General features: G+C 33.6%; 2 protein-coding genes and 1 pseudogene across 3 annotated transcripts; all 3 read right to left on the reverse strand.

The window, feature by feature from the left end:
• Window positions 1-74: 74 nt before the first annotated feature.
• LOC145558969 (protein IN CHLOROPLAST ATPASE BIOGENESIS, chloroplastic-like) lies at window positions 75-4,416 on the reverse strand (annotated as a pseudogene). Its single transcript, XR_014092632.1, has 11 exons — window positions 4,141-4,416; window positions 2,710-2,793; window positions 2,114-2,188; window positions 1,986-2,028; window positions 1,826-1,883; window positions 1,470-1,637; window positions 1,332-1,394; window positions 1,149-1,243; window positions 948-1,029; window positions 555-665; window positions 75-417 (listed from the first exon to the last, which is right to left on the reverse strand). The product of XR_014092632.1 is annotated as a protein IN CHLOROPLAST ATPASE BIOGENESIS, chloroplastic-like (transcript).
• An 890-nt stretch (window positions 4,417-5,306) lies between these two features.
• Window positions 5,307-8,678, reverse strand: LOC145560327 (wax ester synthase/diacylglycerol acyltransferase 10-like). The gene is made up of 6 exons (XM_081621582.1): window positions 7,812-8,678; window positions 7,604-7,679; window positions 7,036-7,103; window positions 6,110-6,322; window positions 5,690-5,827; window positions 5,307-5,482 (listed from the first exon to the last, which is right to left on the reverse strand). The coding sequence occupies exons 1-6, from the start codon at window positions 8,574-8,576 to the stop codon at window positions 5,321-5,323; spliced, it is 1,422 nt and encodes a 473-aa protein (XP_081477708.1). The 5' UTR covers window positions 8,577-8,678; the 3' UTR covers window positions 5,307-5,320.
• Window positions 8,679-9,469: 791 nt separating this feature from the next.
• Window positions 9,470-14,663, reverse strand: LOC145560328 (wax ester synthase/diacylglycerol acyltransferase 10-like). Its single transcript, XM_081621583.1, has 6 exons — window positions 13,654-14,663; window positions 11,326-11,398; window positions 11,108-11,175; window positions 10,792-11,004; window positions 10,128-10,265; window positions 9,470-9,851 (listed from the first exon to the last, which is right to left on the reverse strand). The coding sequence occupies exons 1-6, from the start codon at window positions 14,449-14,451 to the stop codon at window positions 9,696-9,698; spliced, it is 1,446 nt and encodes a 481-aa protein (XP_081477709.1). The 5' UTR covers window positions 14,452-14,663; the 3' UTR covers window positions 9,470-9,695.
• Between the last annotated feature and the right edge of the window lie 597 nt (window positions 14,664-15,260).

Below are 15,260 nucleotides of genomic sequence, written 5' to 3' on the forward strand. Positions count from 1 at the left end.
TTGGGGTTGCATGTACATAATCAAGCAGTATGAATTCTTAAAATTAAAAGGTTGTAATAATACTTGATATGATAAAAAAAAAATTGTATTTCTTGCATGATTCTATACAAGACTTTCTCTTCCCATTGTTTCAAAATGTGAATTCTTTAGTAATATATACAAGGAAAAAAGTTACAATTGGCAGGTTGGTTGAATCAACTTTAAGAGCAATCAAAACTGGAAAATGGAGCAAATTTCTGGACAGAACAAAATGGAGCACATCACCTCGTTTTATAATCAGTCTCTGTACATAACAAATCTAGCAATTTCATCTAGTCCAGCTTCCTTGTAGCATTCAGCAACTCGCTCAAGACTTTCATCCCAAGATCCTTCAATGGAAGCCAAGTCCAACAAAAAAGCGGCTTCATCCAATGCCACCTGAACATGAAGTTTGAAAAATAGTTTGCTTAAAATGTGTTGCCTAGAATTCCTGTCAAACTTTTGGGGTCATCTTCCCCGAACCAAAAATTGAATTTAGCAAAACCAATTATAATTATATAATCATACATTCATACCTGGATTGGTTCTTTTCCTTTCTTCAAATCTTCCTGCCTACCCTCTTCTGTCACCTTCTCCTTGATGTATTCTATTTGTTCATCTTCCCAATGTGCCATATCAGCAACTTCCTGTTCAACATTAATAGACATCACAAGCCATAAAAAAAAGAAATCTAGTAACGGAAGTCTTTAGTCAAAACAAGAAAAAATGGTTCAGAAAGTGATTCCATTATCCTCGTCCTTGACTTTCTTTAATTGTAGTGATTTTCAATCGAAATATGACAAGAAATTCTAAAGATTTCAATCCTTTTTAAGAAGGGGGAAGAAGGTCACCAAGCTAACCAAACCTGCAAGGAAACTTTGGGAAGGAGCTGGAAATGCAGGAAATAACGGGGAAGAAAGGATGCATACCAGGTATGGACAACCTAAAGTCCACCATGGTGATTTCAGTGCCACCCTTGCAGCATCTTTAGCTTCTGAAACACGCCCAACCCTGAAAATTAATAGTTTAAGGTTATATAACTTCCAAGTCATAAGCAAACTATCAAGAACCCTATCTACTCAGCAGTAGAAATATGTGCTTATCGACAACTAAAGTACAAGTCAGCATACTTCAACAAGATCTTTGAATTGAAAACATAAGGCCGTGCAAACCCTGGGAAAAGGTCTTTCTTCGTATAGAATTCTCCAGTCACCAATGCTGAAACCTTCAGGTCACATAGAAGAGTATTACAAAAAAACAGATCAATCGCAATATTCAGCAGAAAAATATGGATAGAATCCAAGTAAGCTCACATGATCACCATCATCGAAATGTCGCATCACTTTTCTCTCTAAAACATCTGGAAACAACCCGACCTAAATAAAGAATGGTGTCATTTAACAAGTTCAAGGAGTCAAGTTATTAAGTAAATTTCAAATTTCTCCTCTTACCTTTTTAAGAAGATAGACATCAAGATTAGGAGTCTGCGACTCAGCAATATCACCCTTATTATAAAGCTTTTTTCCAGCCTCAAGAGAAGCCGCGAAAAGCACATCATCACCACCTTCCCTGTTCAATGCATCTTCCTCAACAAGTATTCTGTGAATATATTGATTTACCTGGATTGGAAAGTAAACATTCATCATGTTTTGAAACATGGGGCTCATTAGGATGGGTGACACAAAAAAGTATGTTGACGGTGGAAGACATAAAGCATATACTAGACAGAGTACATCATCCTTCAATATTGATACTAGAACTTGTCTACGTACGCACGTGAACATATGCTTTCAGAATAATTTATTACATTCTTTGCCAAAAGCCAAACTCCATGTTTGTGTACTTCCACAACTGGCATCTCCATCCTGCAGTGTGGGATTTGGAAGTCTAAACAGTTGGTAATGGGTTTACGAGAACTTGTAAAAGAAGTTCAAGGAATTAGGTACACAAGTTTTCAAATTTCCTACCCTGGTGGAGCTGTTGGCCAACGCAGCAAGGCAGTTACAGTACCTGTTAAAGATAATAGTTCATTGAGCACATAGAGAATTCAATGATAGAGGATACATAATTGTGAACAGTTGTTAACTCTTATAACCTGATGAATTTTCTGATAGTGGAATAACAAGGGGAATCAAACCCTGCCTAGCTCCTGGGGAAACAATAGTTTCACCTGCTTGAAGCATATGAAAGTAAGAGTTCAGCTCTATTATCAATAAAACAAGGTAAGGCTAAAATCTTTTAAGTTCTGATGCCAAAGATTTATTTTTTATTTTTATTTTATTTTTTATTTTTATTTATTTTTTTTTTTTTTTTGCAGATATGTAAACAACAATTATGGCTATACATGTAAGGGTTTTGTATCCCCTAACTAATGCATATTGAAAATATCAGGTTTCTATTTGTCGGTTTTGAGTTACTACGAATTATCCACAGTCCACAGACAGCCATGGATACACATCTTGATTACTGATTTTATAATAATAAAAAAAAAATTTAAATAAAATTAGTACTAGTGAACTCAAAACCACGATAAAATCATATTTGATGCACGGATCACTGTTTTTAACTAGATATAGTGCCATGACTCAAAAGTTTATGATGTTAAAAACAATACTTTCCTAATTTACCACACGCCATACCATAGAAATCTTGATCCCTCAAAGATGATGGTTGAGTTTGTATGAACTATACCCTTTGTTTGTAGCACATTTAGCAGCTCATGAAGATGCTCAGGGGGTTGAGTGCAAGCAACATCCTTTATAAATGATATATGGCCTGCACATATTTTTACATAATTAAAACAGAAATGTATAAAACTTTTTTTTTTTTTTTGAAAAGCTCCAAGAGCAAAAATTAGATAAATAAATTAGCTAAATGTATAAAACTTCATAGAACAGATAGCAGGTAAAATGGTAAAAGACGGAACTCAATCAACTATAATGCAGGTCATGTCGTCCATAAATACTTCATCTACCAACTAACCTCTGCTTTTCAAGATATATATAAGTTCATAAGCAAGCTTTTAGCTGTACATTGCACACAATTATGACTGTAAATCGCTAAATCAAAATAACTACCACTATGCTGCATACAAGTATCATAATCACACAAGAAGAAGATTGATTTTTTGTTTCCCCTTGCTGAACCTTCAAGCTAGCAACCTATTCTAATAGATAATCCAGCTCAAAATCTTTGCGTATGAGTCTTGTATAAGCCAATGCAAACTTAAGTAAATCAAGATCAAGCTCGACCCTCATCTAGTAAATAGCTCTATCAATCAAAATACTACTGCAAGTACCAAAAAATTAACTATTATTTTATTTTTTGTGAAAACACAACTCGAATTGGCCTTAGAAATACATACTACATCAATTTCAATCCACCATTAGGCATTAGCACATCACTAAGAGAAAACTTGTTAACAATAGCCCGTCCAAAATTTTCTCCCATAACCAGATTCCCATCACCTCAGATTCTATAACAGAACTAATTAGGTAAGTAACTCTAAATCACGTATAAATTTCACTCACAAGAGCCTAAATTAAATTTTTTTTCCCTTATATTGTCTACACTCTATCGTATTACAAAGCTATTTCTTATAATCCACCACTCCATGAACCAACCAAAACATCGAATTTGCAATGTAAGAAGATTAAATCACTAAATATGAGGGTAGTTGTTCATAGAATTTACCCTCCAAGTAACATTGTTCAAAATAGAGTTACAACTTACAATTAATATTGGAAGTCATCCTTTCAGCCTAATTACAAAAATCTTATTCCACCATTGTTATCAAAGAAATGCTGAATACGCTAGCAGATTCTAAATTCTCACATTTATCACCAAAAATCCACATCAAAATTGCAAATTATTCTAAGTTCCTAACCATATTCAATCTAATATTATAATAAAACCATTACAAATTTATTTTTTTAAAAAAAGAAAGATACCCAATTCATTGAAAAAGATATCCAAAAAACCCAATTGTGGATTAACAAAACCAGACTATGAATTAACAAACCTCTAATTCTAGGTAAACAGAGCAAATTAAGAAATTACAATTTAGTATCAAAGATCATAAATAATTGGGAACTAATTAAAAATTAAAGAAAGTAAAGATACCGGAAGAAGAAAAGCACCGAACATGAAGAGGACGAGGTGGGAAAGAGCGCAAGTACTGCGCAACCTAGAAGTGAAAGTGGGACCTCCATGAACAATACCTACTACCCCTGCTCTCATTTTCCTTTATTTTATTTTTTAAAAAAAAAATCTTGAATGAGAAAATAGCGTGTGTACAAGTTTGTAGTGATGTGGCGGAGTTAATGGTGGCGCCGGCGGTGGCAGTGGCAGTGGCAGCGGTAGGGGATGACTGGTGAGAGAGAGGCCGAGAGGGAAAGTAAGTGGATGAGAATACTACACTCATTTAACGGATTTTTTTTTTTTTTTTTTTTTTTTTTTTTTTTTTTTTTTTTTTTTTTAATTCCAAAGTCTTGTGTGTGGTTGGCTAAATCGTGTATCTGTAGACTGTAGCCGCTTGTATATTACGGAGTAACACGAATACCGGATACCCCAAGTAACACTAAGAAACCCTAATACTAAATGGGTAACCTCTTTAACACTAATCAGGTAACTCTTGTAACAGCGACGAAATAACACTTGTGACACTAATCAAATAACTCTCATAACACTAAAGAAGTAACTACTATCATGATTGGTCATGCCGTGTGTCAGTCACATTGCCCGTATATAAGAATTTGAATTTTCCAAATGATCTACAAAATATTATAATTTCTCCTATTCTCCTAAAATAATTTAACTTTTCGATTATTCAACACTAAAAGTTTCAAAAAGTTAGATTATTTTGCTAAGTCAACCAAAAGTTTAACTTGATGATTGAAATATCAATATCGCATTTGTATTCTATCACTTACATTAAACGTGTTTACGTGTGTACTTTTAAGGTAAGAAATTTCAATTATTAGTTGTTAAATCGATTAAAAATATATTCATTCCTTTATTTTTACTCATTTAGCAATTCATTCTTATGCCACGTACTATGAGGTTGAGAGTATTTAATGTAAATGGATAAATTATTAAAAATAATTTTTACATGTGATACATAAAAAGGAAGTATGTTATACCATACAAATTTGATATTTATTGAACAAGGAGTATAAATTATATTATATAACATACGGAGTAAGAATTATTGAGTTTTGCTTTCTCCTCTAACGAGAGTTCGTAGTCTATTCAAGATATTCAATGTAGTTGTATTACATGATCGGATGAGTATTTAACGTGTTCACAATTTACAACCCATCTTATTAGCAGCAACTCCCTTCATTTCAAGCAACGCATCTTCAAAGCAGGTGGCTAGAAATTCAGGGTCAGGTATCACTTCTTTTGCTACTTGAATTTGCAAATCGGCCTTCCCTGCATATCTTACCATATGCATTGTGATTGCCTAAACCATCAAATTCGAAACCAAACAATGTCATTTATGTGAAAAACGTGTAAATACTTTAGGACACGCATTTTATACTCCCTTTCTTTGAATATATTATCTCTAAATATTAATTCTTTCTAGATTGGTAATTGTTTCACAAAAAAAGTTAAAAACAAAATACTCAACTTTTCAAGGACAGAGAAATTAGTTGACATCACAACTTACATGAGGTTGACTAGAAGATGTGATTCTTAAAAATGTAACAGGGTTGTTAGCAATTGAAATCTCCTCTTGAGGGCCAGCCATGTTCGATATAACGAAGCTTGTATTACTAAAGATTTTGCTATAAAAATCACTTACAAGCTGCATGCAACACAAGAGTAAAGAAAGTTTATTAGTTTAATCCCTCCTTGGTGGAATCATTTGTTTTACAAAAGGGTGTTTGTACATTATTCAAGCCCCATGCAACATATTATAATGTATAAGCAAAAATAGGATAAAATACGGAAATAAAAAAAATATGGAGTATTAACTAATGTCCAAGTGTGAATATTGGCGATATTATTAATAGTCAAAGTGTTGTATATTTTTTAAAGTATAGATAATATGTCATACTTATTATTATTCCTAGTAATTACCCTGTACCTTGTAACCAAGTAGTGAATATGTAAGCTTTCCCAATTTGTCGCATATACGAGTTTCCATTGAATGCTTCATATGATCCATTATCACCTTAGCTCGAGCTGTACAAGCTAGAGCATCTAAATCACGTTTAGAGTAAGTAATTGGCAATAGGTTTAACATAAACTTGTTGCCCCAAGGTGAGCGTGATTTTTCTGATAGCATAGCAGACATATCCTGATTACAACAAATATTATTATTAGCTATGACATACTAATGCAATATTAATGTAATGTAATTAGAAATCTGTATAAACAATACGTTTACTAGCAAGAGAACAACATATACAATCCTAAATGATGTATATAAAAAAAGGTAAAAATAAAAATATTTAGAAAAAACAAACATTAGTATTAACACCAATTGGCACATGGTTTTTTTGTCGTCATCTCGATCTAGTCCTAAATCAATATCAGTACAGTTTAAAAAAAGATATAAAATGCTTATATACTATATCTGACAACTGGCTCCCAAGATGTTGATATGAATATGTCATTTTTCTTTGAATAATAATTTTTTTTTTTTTAAAGCAAAAATAATAAATATTTATTTAGGAATGCAAAACACACTCTACTTGTTGATCAATGCTATAATTAATGTTTTATTATGTTTATTACTTGTTTGGTTGACATTACAATGCATACAATGAGAAGTAGTTAGTTGATACTCAATTTAAATGAAAGTAATATAAACTGCAATGTTAAAAATTTATGTTACATTGGTCATGCAACTTCCTATTATTATGAGAAGTTGCATGGCCAATCTAACAGCTATATATACTCAATTCCTGGCTGTTCTGTTAAGTCAACAGGAAAAATGCCAGTAATTTGGTTGACATTACAATGCATACAATGAGAAGTAGTAAATGTAAAGGCAAGAATATTATAAACCTGAATTCCTGGCTGTTCTCTTAAGTCAACAGGGAAAAGGCCAGTAATTTGAGTGCCTTCTTGCAAAACTAACAAGAAAGAAAATCGCTCTCAGTGGAAAACGTATCAAGATATATTTTTGATACGTTTTAATTCTATCTTTAAATTGCAAGCTAAATACATGAGACAAAATAAAAGACAAAAACTAAAAACGTTCGTTGGATTAGATAACTAAAAGTAGAATTATCAAATTAAAATAAATACGGAGTATTAATTATATCGATTGATCAGTACTTTTTTTTTTTGCAATTTTTTTCAAACATAAATTCCACTTATACGCTAATATTACACTGTCTCGATTTTTTTTTTTTTTTGTTTTTTTGACGCTTGTCTTACTTTGTACCCTCTCTCGTTCTATCCTCATTAGTCTCTGCTAGTTTGCTATGGAGTATTAAAAAAATTGTAACCAAGATCTACAGAGTATTATATTAGGAAAGGAGATAGTATATATCTACAAGTAATACAACGCACCCCTGAATAAAGATTAACATTAGAATATTTTTTTAAAATCACCAAAATTGAATTTTACCTTCATTAGGATGTCGAATATTGAGATATCTTATAAGTCCACACCATATTATTCCATAAAGAACATCATTTATCGTCTGCATTTATAAGTAATTATTAGTACAAATATAAAATTAGAGGAAATAATTTTTTTTAAACGAAAAAAAAACAAAAAAAACGGAGGAAACATTAAAAAAACAGGGGAAATACTAGAATTTACAAGTTCTTACAACATTTGGGATGGCGTTTTTGATGGTCTTCATATCATTAATTTGAAACCTTGCTGTTGTGACCTTCCTTGGCATATGTTCCACACCTTCAATTCCACTAATCACAGTCCCTTTATCTTTAATCCATAAACTCCTTCCTAAATATTGTAACACATAAATTAAGCTATACCACATAAACTTCAAACTTTTCCATAATCCCATTTTTCTAAAATTCCATTTCTTCACAAAAACATTGCCTTTCTTGTTGGCCATGACCTCTTCATGGTGATGATCATGACCGCGATCATGATCACTTCTTCCAATGGTCCATAGCAATGACATCAATGACATACCATCAGCTAATGCATGATGAACTCTTAATATCATGCACTTATGTTCATGCATGATGTGTAACTCCCATAATGGTTTATCCAAGCTCATGGGTGGTGAGATGGCCATGTCAGCAAAATACGAGTTGATGGCATCATTATCATTGTTACCATAGTTATCATGGTGGTTGAAGATATGGTCATCTAGGTTAACATGGGTTTTTTCCCAGCGTTCTGCTCCATTATTGTTTGGATCCATCACTAAAAGGCTTGTGAACCGCGGGATTTTGCATATGATCGACTTGGATAATTCATCTTTAAGGGTGGCTACGTCGATGGGGTTCTTGAACCCTACCGCGCAATTGATCACTTGGTAATGCCTAGGGAGGGTGCTTAGTCGGGTGGTTGGTGACACCGGCTCCTCGCTATCACTTCCTCTTAGGAGATGGGGATCCATATATATATATCGATTTGTATTTGATAAGGTATGTTATGGGCTGTACTATATTATGTATGTGTTGGTGTGTCTTGCTTGTTAAGAGCTAGTAAGATACAAGCATGGCCGCATATATGAATAGATCAGAGAAATATAATACGCATATACAAATATATATACCAACAAAGTGTTACCTCAATTATTGATAAGTCTTTTACTTCATATCCTAAAGGTTTAGGGTTCGAATCTTACCAAGTGAGGGTACTTAGGGGGTAGGGATTTCCTAAATTATTACTGATCGATGCATAATTTTTTCAATAATTCGTCATATTAAATTAAGACAAATTGTATCTAATATATCTACGTTATGCACATGAAATCAAAATCGGATCTAATTATAAATTATAAATACAAGTATATTTGAATTTTCACTTTCTCAAAGTTGGACTTGGAGAGTTGGAGACTTGGAGTCCACTCTTTGCCAGCCAAGCCCATTATCTAACATGCATTTCAGCCTTTAGTCTCCCTCTCCCATGAGATATCTGACGTACTTTAGACGTAATTTTGTTGTGAACATTATTTACACATACATTTTTATACTCCATTCGTATTTTATACGTGATTTTATTTGATTTATCTTAATTTACAAATAAGTTTATTATATCACAAGTGAGGCTAGGTCTTCAGACTATAGTACTATACTACCTAAGGTCTTCATATATTTCACATTTGGATTTGCGCAAGTCATGTTGAGCTTAGAAATTAGAATTTCATAACTTAACATGTTTTTATTTAAGGCTTCTCACCTCATTTGATTACATATATGTTTGCCATCATAAATCCGACCTGTTCACTAACTCTAATTTTATAAGCGAATAAGTCACACACATCATGAATAAGCCAAATCCAATCATCACACGTCGATTAATAGTATTGTAACATAATTCAAAGATTAAATACAGGGTGCAACCTTATATAAACTATATACTTCGTACTTGTATATCTTATATTATCAAACAAACAATTAATGCAAGATAATTAATTATTCTTCTACCATTTATTGAAATTATACAATAATCTTGTAAACCTGGCTAAGCTAAGCCTTATTAGTAGTTCTATATGTGGCAAGACGACAACTAATTATTTGGTGACACGTGCATTAGCAGCTTCCTTCATTTCAAGCAATGCGTTTTCAATGCAAGTGGCTAGAAATTCAGGGTCATGTATCACATCTTTGGCTACTTGGATTTGTAGGTCTGCCTTCCCTGCGTAGCTTACCATATGCAATGTGAATGCCTGCACCATTACAAAACCAATTCACTATATACATTAGTCTTTAAAGTGAAGCCGATGTGGTGGTTGTCGTGGCGAACTGGCGATGGTAGGTGGTGATGACTGGTGAGTGATTGTTGTTGACTTGTGAATGAGGTAAGATGAGAGTGGAGTGTACATACATAGGGATAAAAATGTACCGGTATATTAGGTCTGTGTATAATAGGTTGCTATTTGTAATTTGTGTTACTCTTGTAGCTCATTCGGAAAATAAAAAATTATATAAATAAATGCACTTACATGAGCTTGAGCAGAGGACGTAATTCTTATAAAAGTGATAGGGTTGGCAGCGAGTGAAATTGGTTCTAGAGGGCCAGCAATATTGGACATAAGGAAGCTTGTATGAGTAAACAGATTGTAAAATAGTTCACCTCCAATCTGCAATGTAACACAACCCAAAATTTATCATATATAGGTCGAATTCACTTGGCATACATTTGTAAGTTCGTTCAAAATTATCATATATAGGTCTATTATTACACTTTATTTGATTTTTACTGACTTTTGATTTAACTTATTTATATGATTTTTTCCTAAAAAAAAAAAAAAAAAAAAAACTTATTTATATGATTCACTATCGTATGGATTATTTACATTGATACTATAATGAATTGACCACCCATAATTTGTTAGTACCTTCCTTTGGAAAATAGTAGGTCATATACGATATACTCATATTAATTAGGGCTAACTAGTTGATTGAGGAGGAAAAGTAGTCTATATCTCTTTCAAAAAAAAAAGGAGGAAAAGTCTATATCAATGTTTCAATAGTCCAATAATTGTAATAAATGTATGAACTATTTCATCATCTCTCCATAATTATGTGTAGTGGTTATTGGTTAATTCCTTGATCTGATTATATCTAGATGAACTGCATGCGATTCAATGGAAAATTTTTATTTACCTTGGAGCCAAACAATGAAAATATGAGGTACCCTAATTCGAAACATAAACGAGCTTCCATTGATCGTTTCTTCTGATCCATCACAGCCTTAGCTCGAGCAATGTAAGCTAGAGCATTCAAGTCGCGTTTAAAGTAAGTAATGGGTAATAGGACCATTGCAAATATGTTACCCCAAGGCGCCTTTGAATTTTTTGATATCATATTGAAAACATCCTGAACACGTAAAACATCATTAATAATAATTATCATTAAAGATCAAATAATAATACAGAGTACTGCTTTTAGAGATAAAGGGAGTATATATTAAGTTGTTGACCTGAACTCCCGATTGTTCTCTCAAGTTCATTGGGCATAGGCCGGTAAATTGAAAGCCATCTTGCAAAGCTAGTAATTAAGTAGGGAAAATATACTTAGTTTGTTATACATTAGTATGAAATGAGACAAAGAAAAATGTTGATTTGTTGATCTAATAAAAAAAAAAGTCTTCACCAAAAAAAAGAAAAAGAAAAAAAAAAAAAGTAGTAATGCTCTTACCATTAGGATGTCGAATTTTGAGATATCTAGTTAGTCCGCACCATACTATTCCGTAGAGAACATCATTTATTGTCTGCATTTAGTAGTAATTAAGTTTATGGCGATTAATGCATCTAAAAGATCATAAAACATACCAGTAGGTAATGTCTATCTAACTTTTCACATCCATAATGATTTTCTGATTATTATTAATTTTTTAAAAAAAGTTTAAAAATCACGTACGAATTATATTGGATTTCAATAACGTCTCATCGTCATCAAACTATTAATTTTATTTTGAAAATTTATACTTTATTATTTCCATTGTGATCTTTTAAAGATTTTCTTGTCGTTTTGTTTGGACAATTTTGATGTGATTATGAATAAATCACAACAAAAAAGAATATATATAAGAAATTATATATTCAAATGAATATACAAGGTATTAAATGTTATCTTTATGAAATTGAAATGTGATTGATTGGGAATTTGGGACCAAGTGTAGTGAATTTTGTGAGTAAATGGTGAATATGGAAGGAGTTTGATAGGAGCCACGTCGTTTTAGTAGAATGGAACAAATCTAGTTCAATAATACTCCGGGTTACTACGGAGTACTTCATAATAAACCATGGGCCCGGGAGTGTAGCTTGTTTTGATCTGATGCATACGGAGTATAAATTACGGAGTATTTTTATGGAGGCCTTCCAAAGGGAGGTTAGTTATGTATGAGTAAATACATAACGAGGGGCATGAGGGTCATTTCACGTAAATGCATTTTTGAATTTAGAGTAGTGCCACTGGGTGATCAATTGTATCACTAGATGATTAAATGATATCATTAAACATTTCAGTGGTACTATTTATGTATGTAGTGGTATTATATATTTATTCAGTGGTACTCACTACGGTAAAAATAGTATCACTACATAGTTAATGGTACTATCTAAACTTTCAACGGTACATTTAAAAAATGGCCCCACTTACCCATCTCTCTCCTCCTTTCTCTCATCCCCATGTGCTTTTTAATATTTTAGTGTTTGTTATGCATTTGCAAATGCATAACTAACCTCCTTACTACTTCCTCTATTTTTATGTGCTTTTCAATGATTGTTGATTGGTAGATGTTTTATACGAGTATATCAATTAGTGTGTGTTATGGACCTTGTACCAAGTAGTCCAGGTTACTACTTTGAAATATAATGTTAGTATAAACACAAAGTTTCATATGCGGCTGGCCGCACCGTACAGCCAGCCACAATTTTTCTCTCTCTCTTTTCTCTCTCCTCTCCTCCATTTTCTCTTCCCTGAAGCACTGAAGCATCGAACCTATAATTTCTCCCAGCCATCATTTCTTGGCACTCCAACCCAGATCGTCGTCTTCGTTTCTCTCTCCTCTTTTCTTCTCCGATCTATCATTCGTCGTCGTCGTGGGTTAGGTCAGGGGTGGGTTTTGGGTGTGGATTTTTCGTGGGTGGGTTTGGTGGTGGTTCGTTTTGGGTAGAAGTGGTTTCGTGGGTGGGTAGTGATAATTTTGTGGGTGGGTAGAGGTGGTTTTGGTGGTGGTTTTGTGGGTGGGTAGTGGTGGTTCGGTGGTTCTGGGTTCTAGATATGTTTTGTTGGTGGATTAGATTGGTAGTGGTAATTTCGTGGTTGCTGGTGGTTAGGGTGGGTTTTGGGCTGGTGGTGGTGTGGTGGAGTTTAAGGCTTTGAGGTGGTGTAGGATTAGGGGTTACTTACTTGGTTAGGGGTTACTAGGTCCGGTTAGGGGTTACTTAGTAAGGGGTTAATAGGTCCGGTTAATTAGGAATTACTTGGTTCGGTCAGGGGTTACTAGGTCCGGTCAAGGGTTACTTAGTCAAGGATTATTAGGTCCGGTCAGGGGTTACCAAGTGGGTCAGGGGTTACTTTGTCATTTGCTGATTTGACACCCTGCCGCCGCATGGTGCGGCCAGCCGCACCAAAAACGCGTTGTAGTAAAAAAAAAATATTAAATAATAATTGTTCGTTACATTAGAATATTAAATAATAATATTCCTAAATGTATATACCATTTTGGTCAAGTTACGTACACTACCATTATTCTATACTAATGTGGGATCGGATACACAACTATTTTAGTATATATGTTTCTCTTATTAGAATTATCATTGTCATCATCGTTGTCTTATCTATCAAACAGGACATTACGTCGTTGTATTAAAAAAAAAGCCTAAAATAATAATAAAACAATCCCTCATTAATGTATATATGTAATGCATAAAATAGATTGATGCAATAATATATGTCATGAATGCAACATAAATAATAATCATGCATGTATATGTTTAGATTAGGTAAGAAGAGTCTTACAGCATTTGGGATGGCATTTTTGATAGTCTTCATGTCACTAATTTGAAACTTGGCAGTAACCACCTTTCTTGGCCAAAGCTCCACCCCTTCAATTCCACTAATCACAGACTTCTTATCTTTCACCCACAAAGACCTTACTATAAATTTCAACACTAAAACCAAGCTAACCCAAATATACATCAAACCTTCCCATAATCCCATTTTCTTTATGCCCCCTTTCTTCCTAATAAAACCTTGGTCATTTTTACTTATGACATTTGGATGAACATTTTGTACATCATGATGAAGTTTCTTACCCCCGTCGCGCTCTCTTTGAATTGATGAGTTATTACCCATGGTCCATAGCAATGACATCAATGACATGCCATCAGCTACTGCATGGTGTACTCTCAATATTGAACACTTATACTTATGCATGACGTGTAGCTCCCATAATGGCTTGTCCAAGCTCATGGGTGGTGATAAGGCTATGTCTGCCAAATACGCGTTGATGGCATCATCATCGGACATTGGAGCTTCACCATCATCATCATAGATGAAGATGTGGTCATCTAGGTTAACATTGGTTTTTTCCCAATATTCTGTACCATTATTTGTATCCACAACTAGTAGGCTTGAGAAACGTGGGATTTTGAGCATGACGGAGTTGGATAACTCATCTTTAAGGGTGTTTACGTCGATAGGGTTTTTAAACCCTAAGACACAATGGATTACTTGGTTGTGCTTAGGGTGGATGCTTACCCGGGTTATCGGCGTTGAAGGCTCACCGGAAATATGGCTCTCTATATGGTGATCCATACCAAATTAAAGTACACTGTAACAGTAATTGAAAGTTTTAGAAGTTGAGACAATGTAACAAGTAATGAATTTTTCACTATTAGGAGAAGGTGTAGGGTGACACAAGAAATTTTTTATTGTGGTGGATCGGTGATGATTTGCTTTAATAGAGAAGATTCTTTTGCTCTAACTAGGGGCATCTACATTGGGGTACATGGAGATATGGTTGGCTAGGCCCCCCCCCCCCCCCCCCCCCCCAAAAAAAAAAAAAAAAAAAAAACCATTTTTGAAAAAATCTTATGAATTGGTTGGTGATTACATTTTTGTGGTCCATAATAATTAAAAAAACCGACTTCTTTTTGAAGATAAATCGGCATCAGGCTTCCTAACTGTAATGATCGATATTATTATAAACGTTTTAACATTTCAACTATCGTAATTCAGGGCAGTCTTAACTTTAGAATGATTTTATAGAAAAAAGCAATTCTTATTAGATTTTTAGCCGGTTAATATTGTCACACGACGTGTGTTGTTTTCGTTAGCAGTAATAAAAGAAATGAATCCTCCTTCCTCCGTCCAGCACACTCTAAACACCCACCCCTCCCTTTAGAATGTTTAGATCCTTTTTTTAACACTTCCTCCGCCCATAATCATGTGCAATAAAGAGATATTATTTGTGAAATGTAAAATATTCCTTTGTTGCACATAATTGTGGGCGGAGGAAGTATAATTTTTTAAATTTTTTGTATACCTTAAACAATAATATAAAATAGTAGAACGAACGACAAACACATAACAATTTTAACCGGTTAATCCGTTCATAGTAAATA

Source organism: Chenopodium album, chromosome 9 (assembly GCF_948465745.1).
Source record: "Chenopodium album chromosome 9, dcCheAlbu1.1, whole genome shotgun sequence".
NCBI lineage: Eukaryota > Viridiplantae > Streptophyta > Magnoliopsida > Caryophyllales > Amaranthaceae > Chenopodium > Chenopodium album.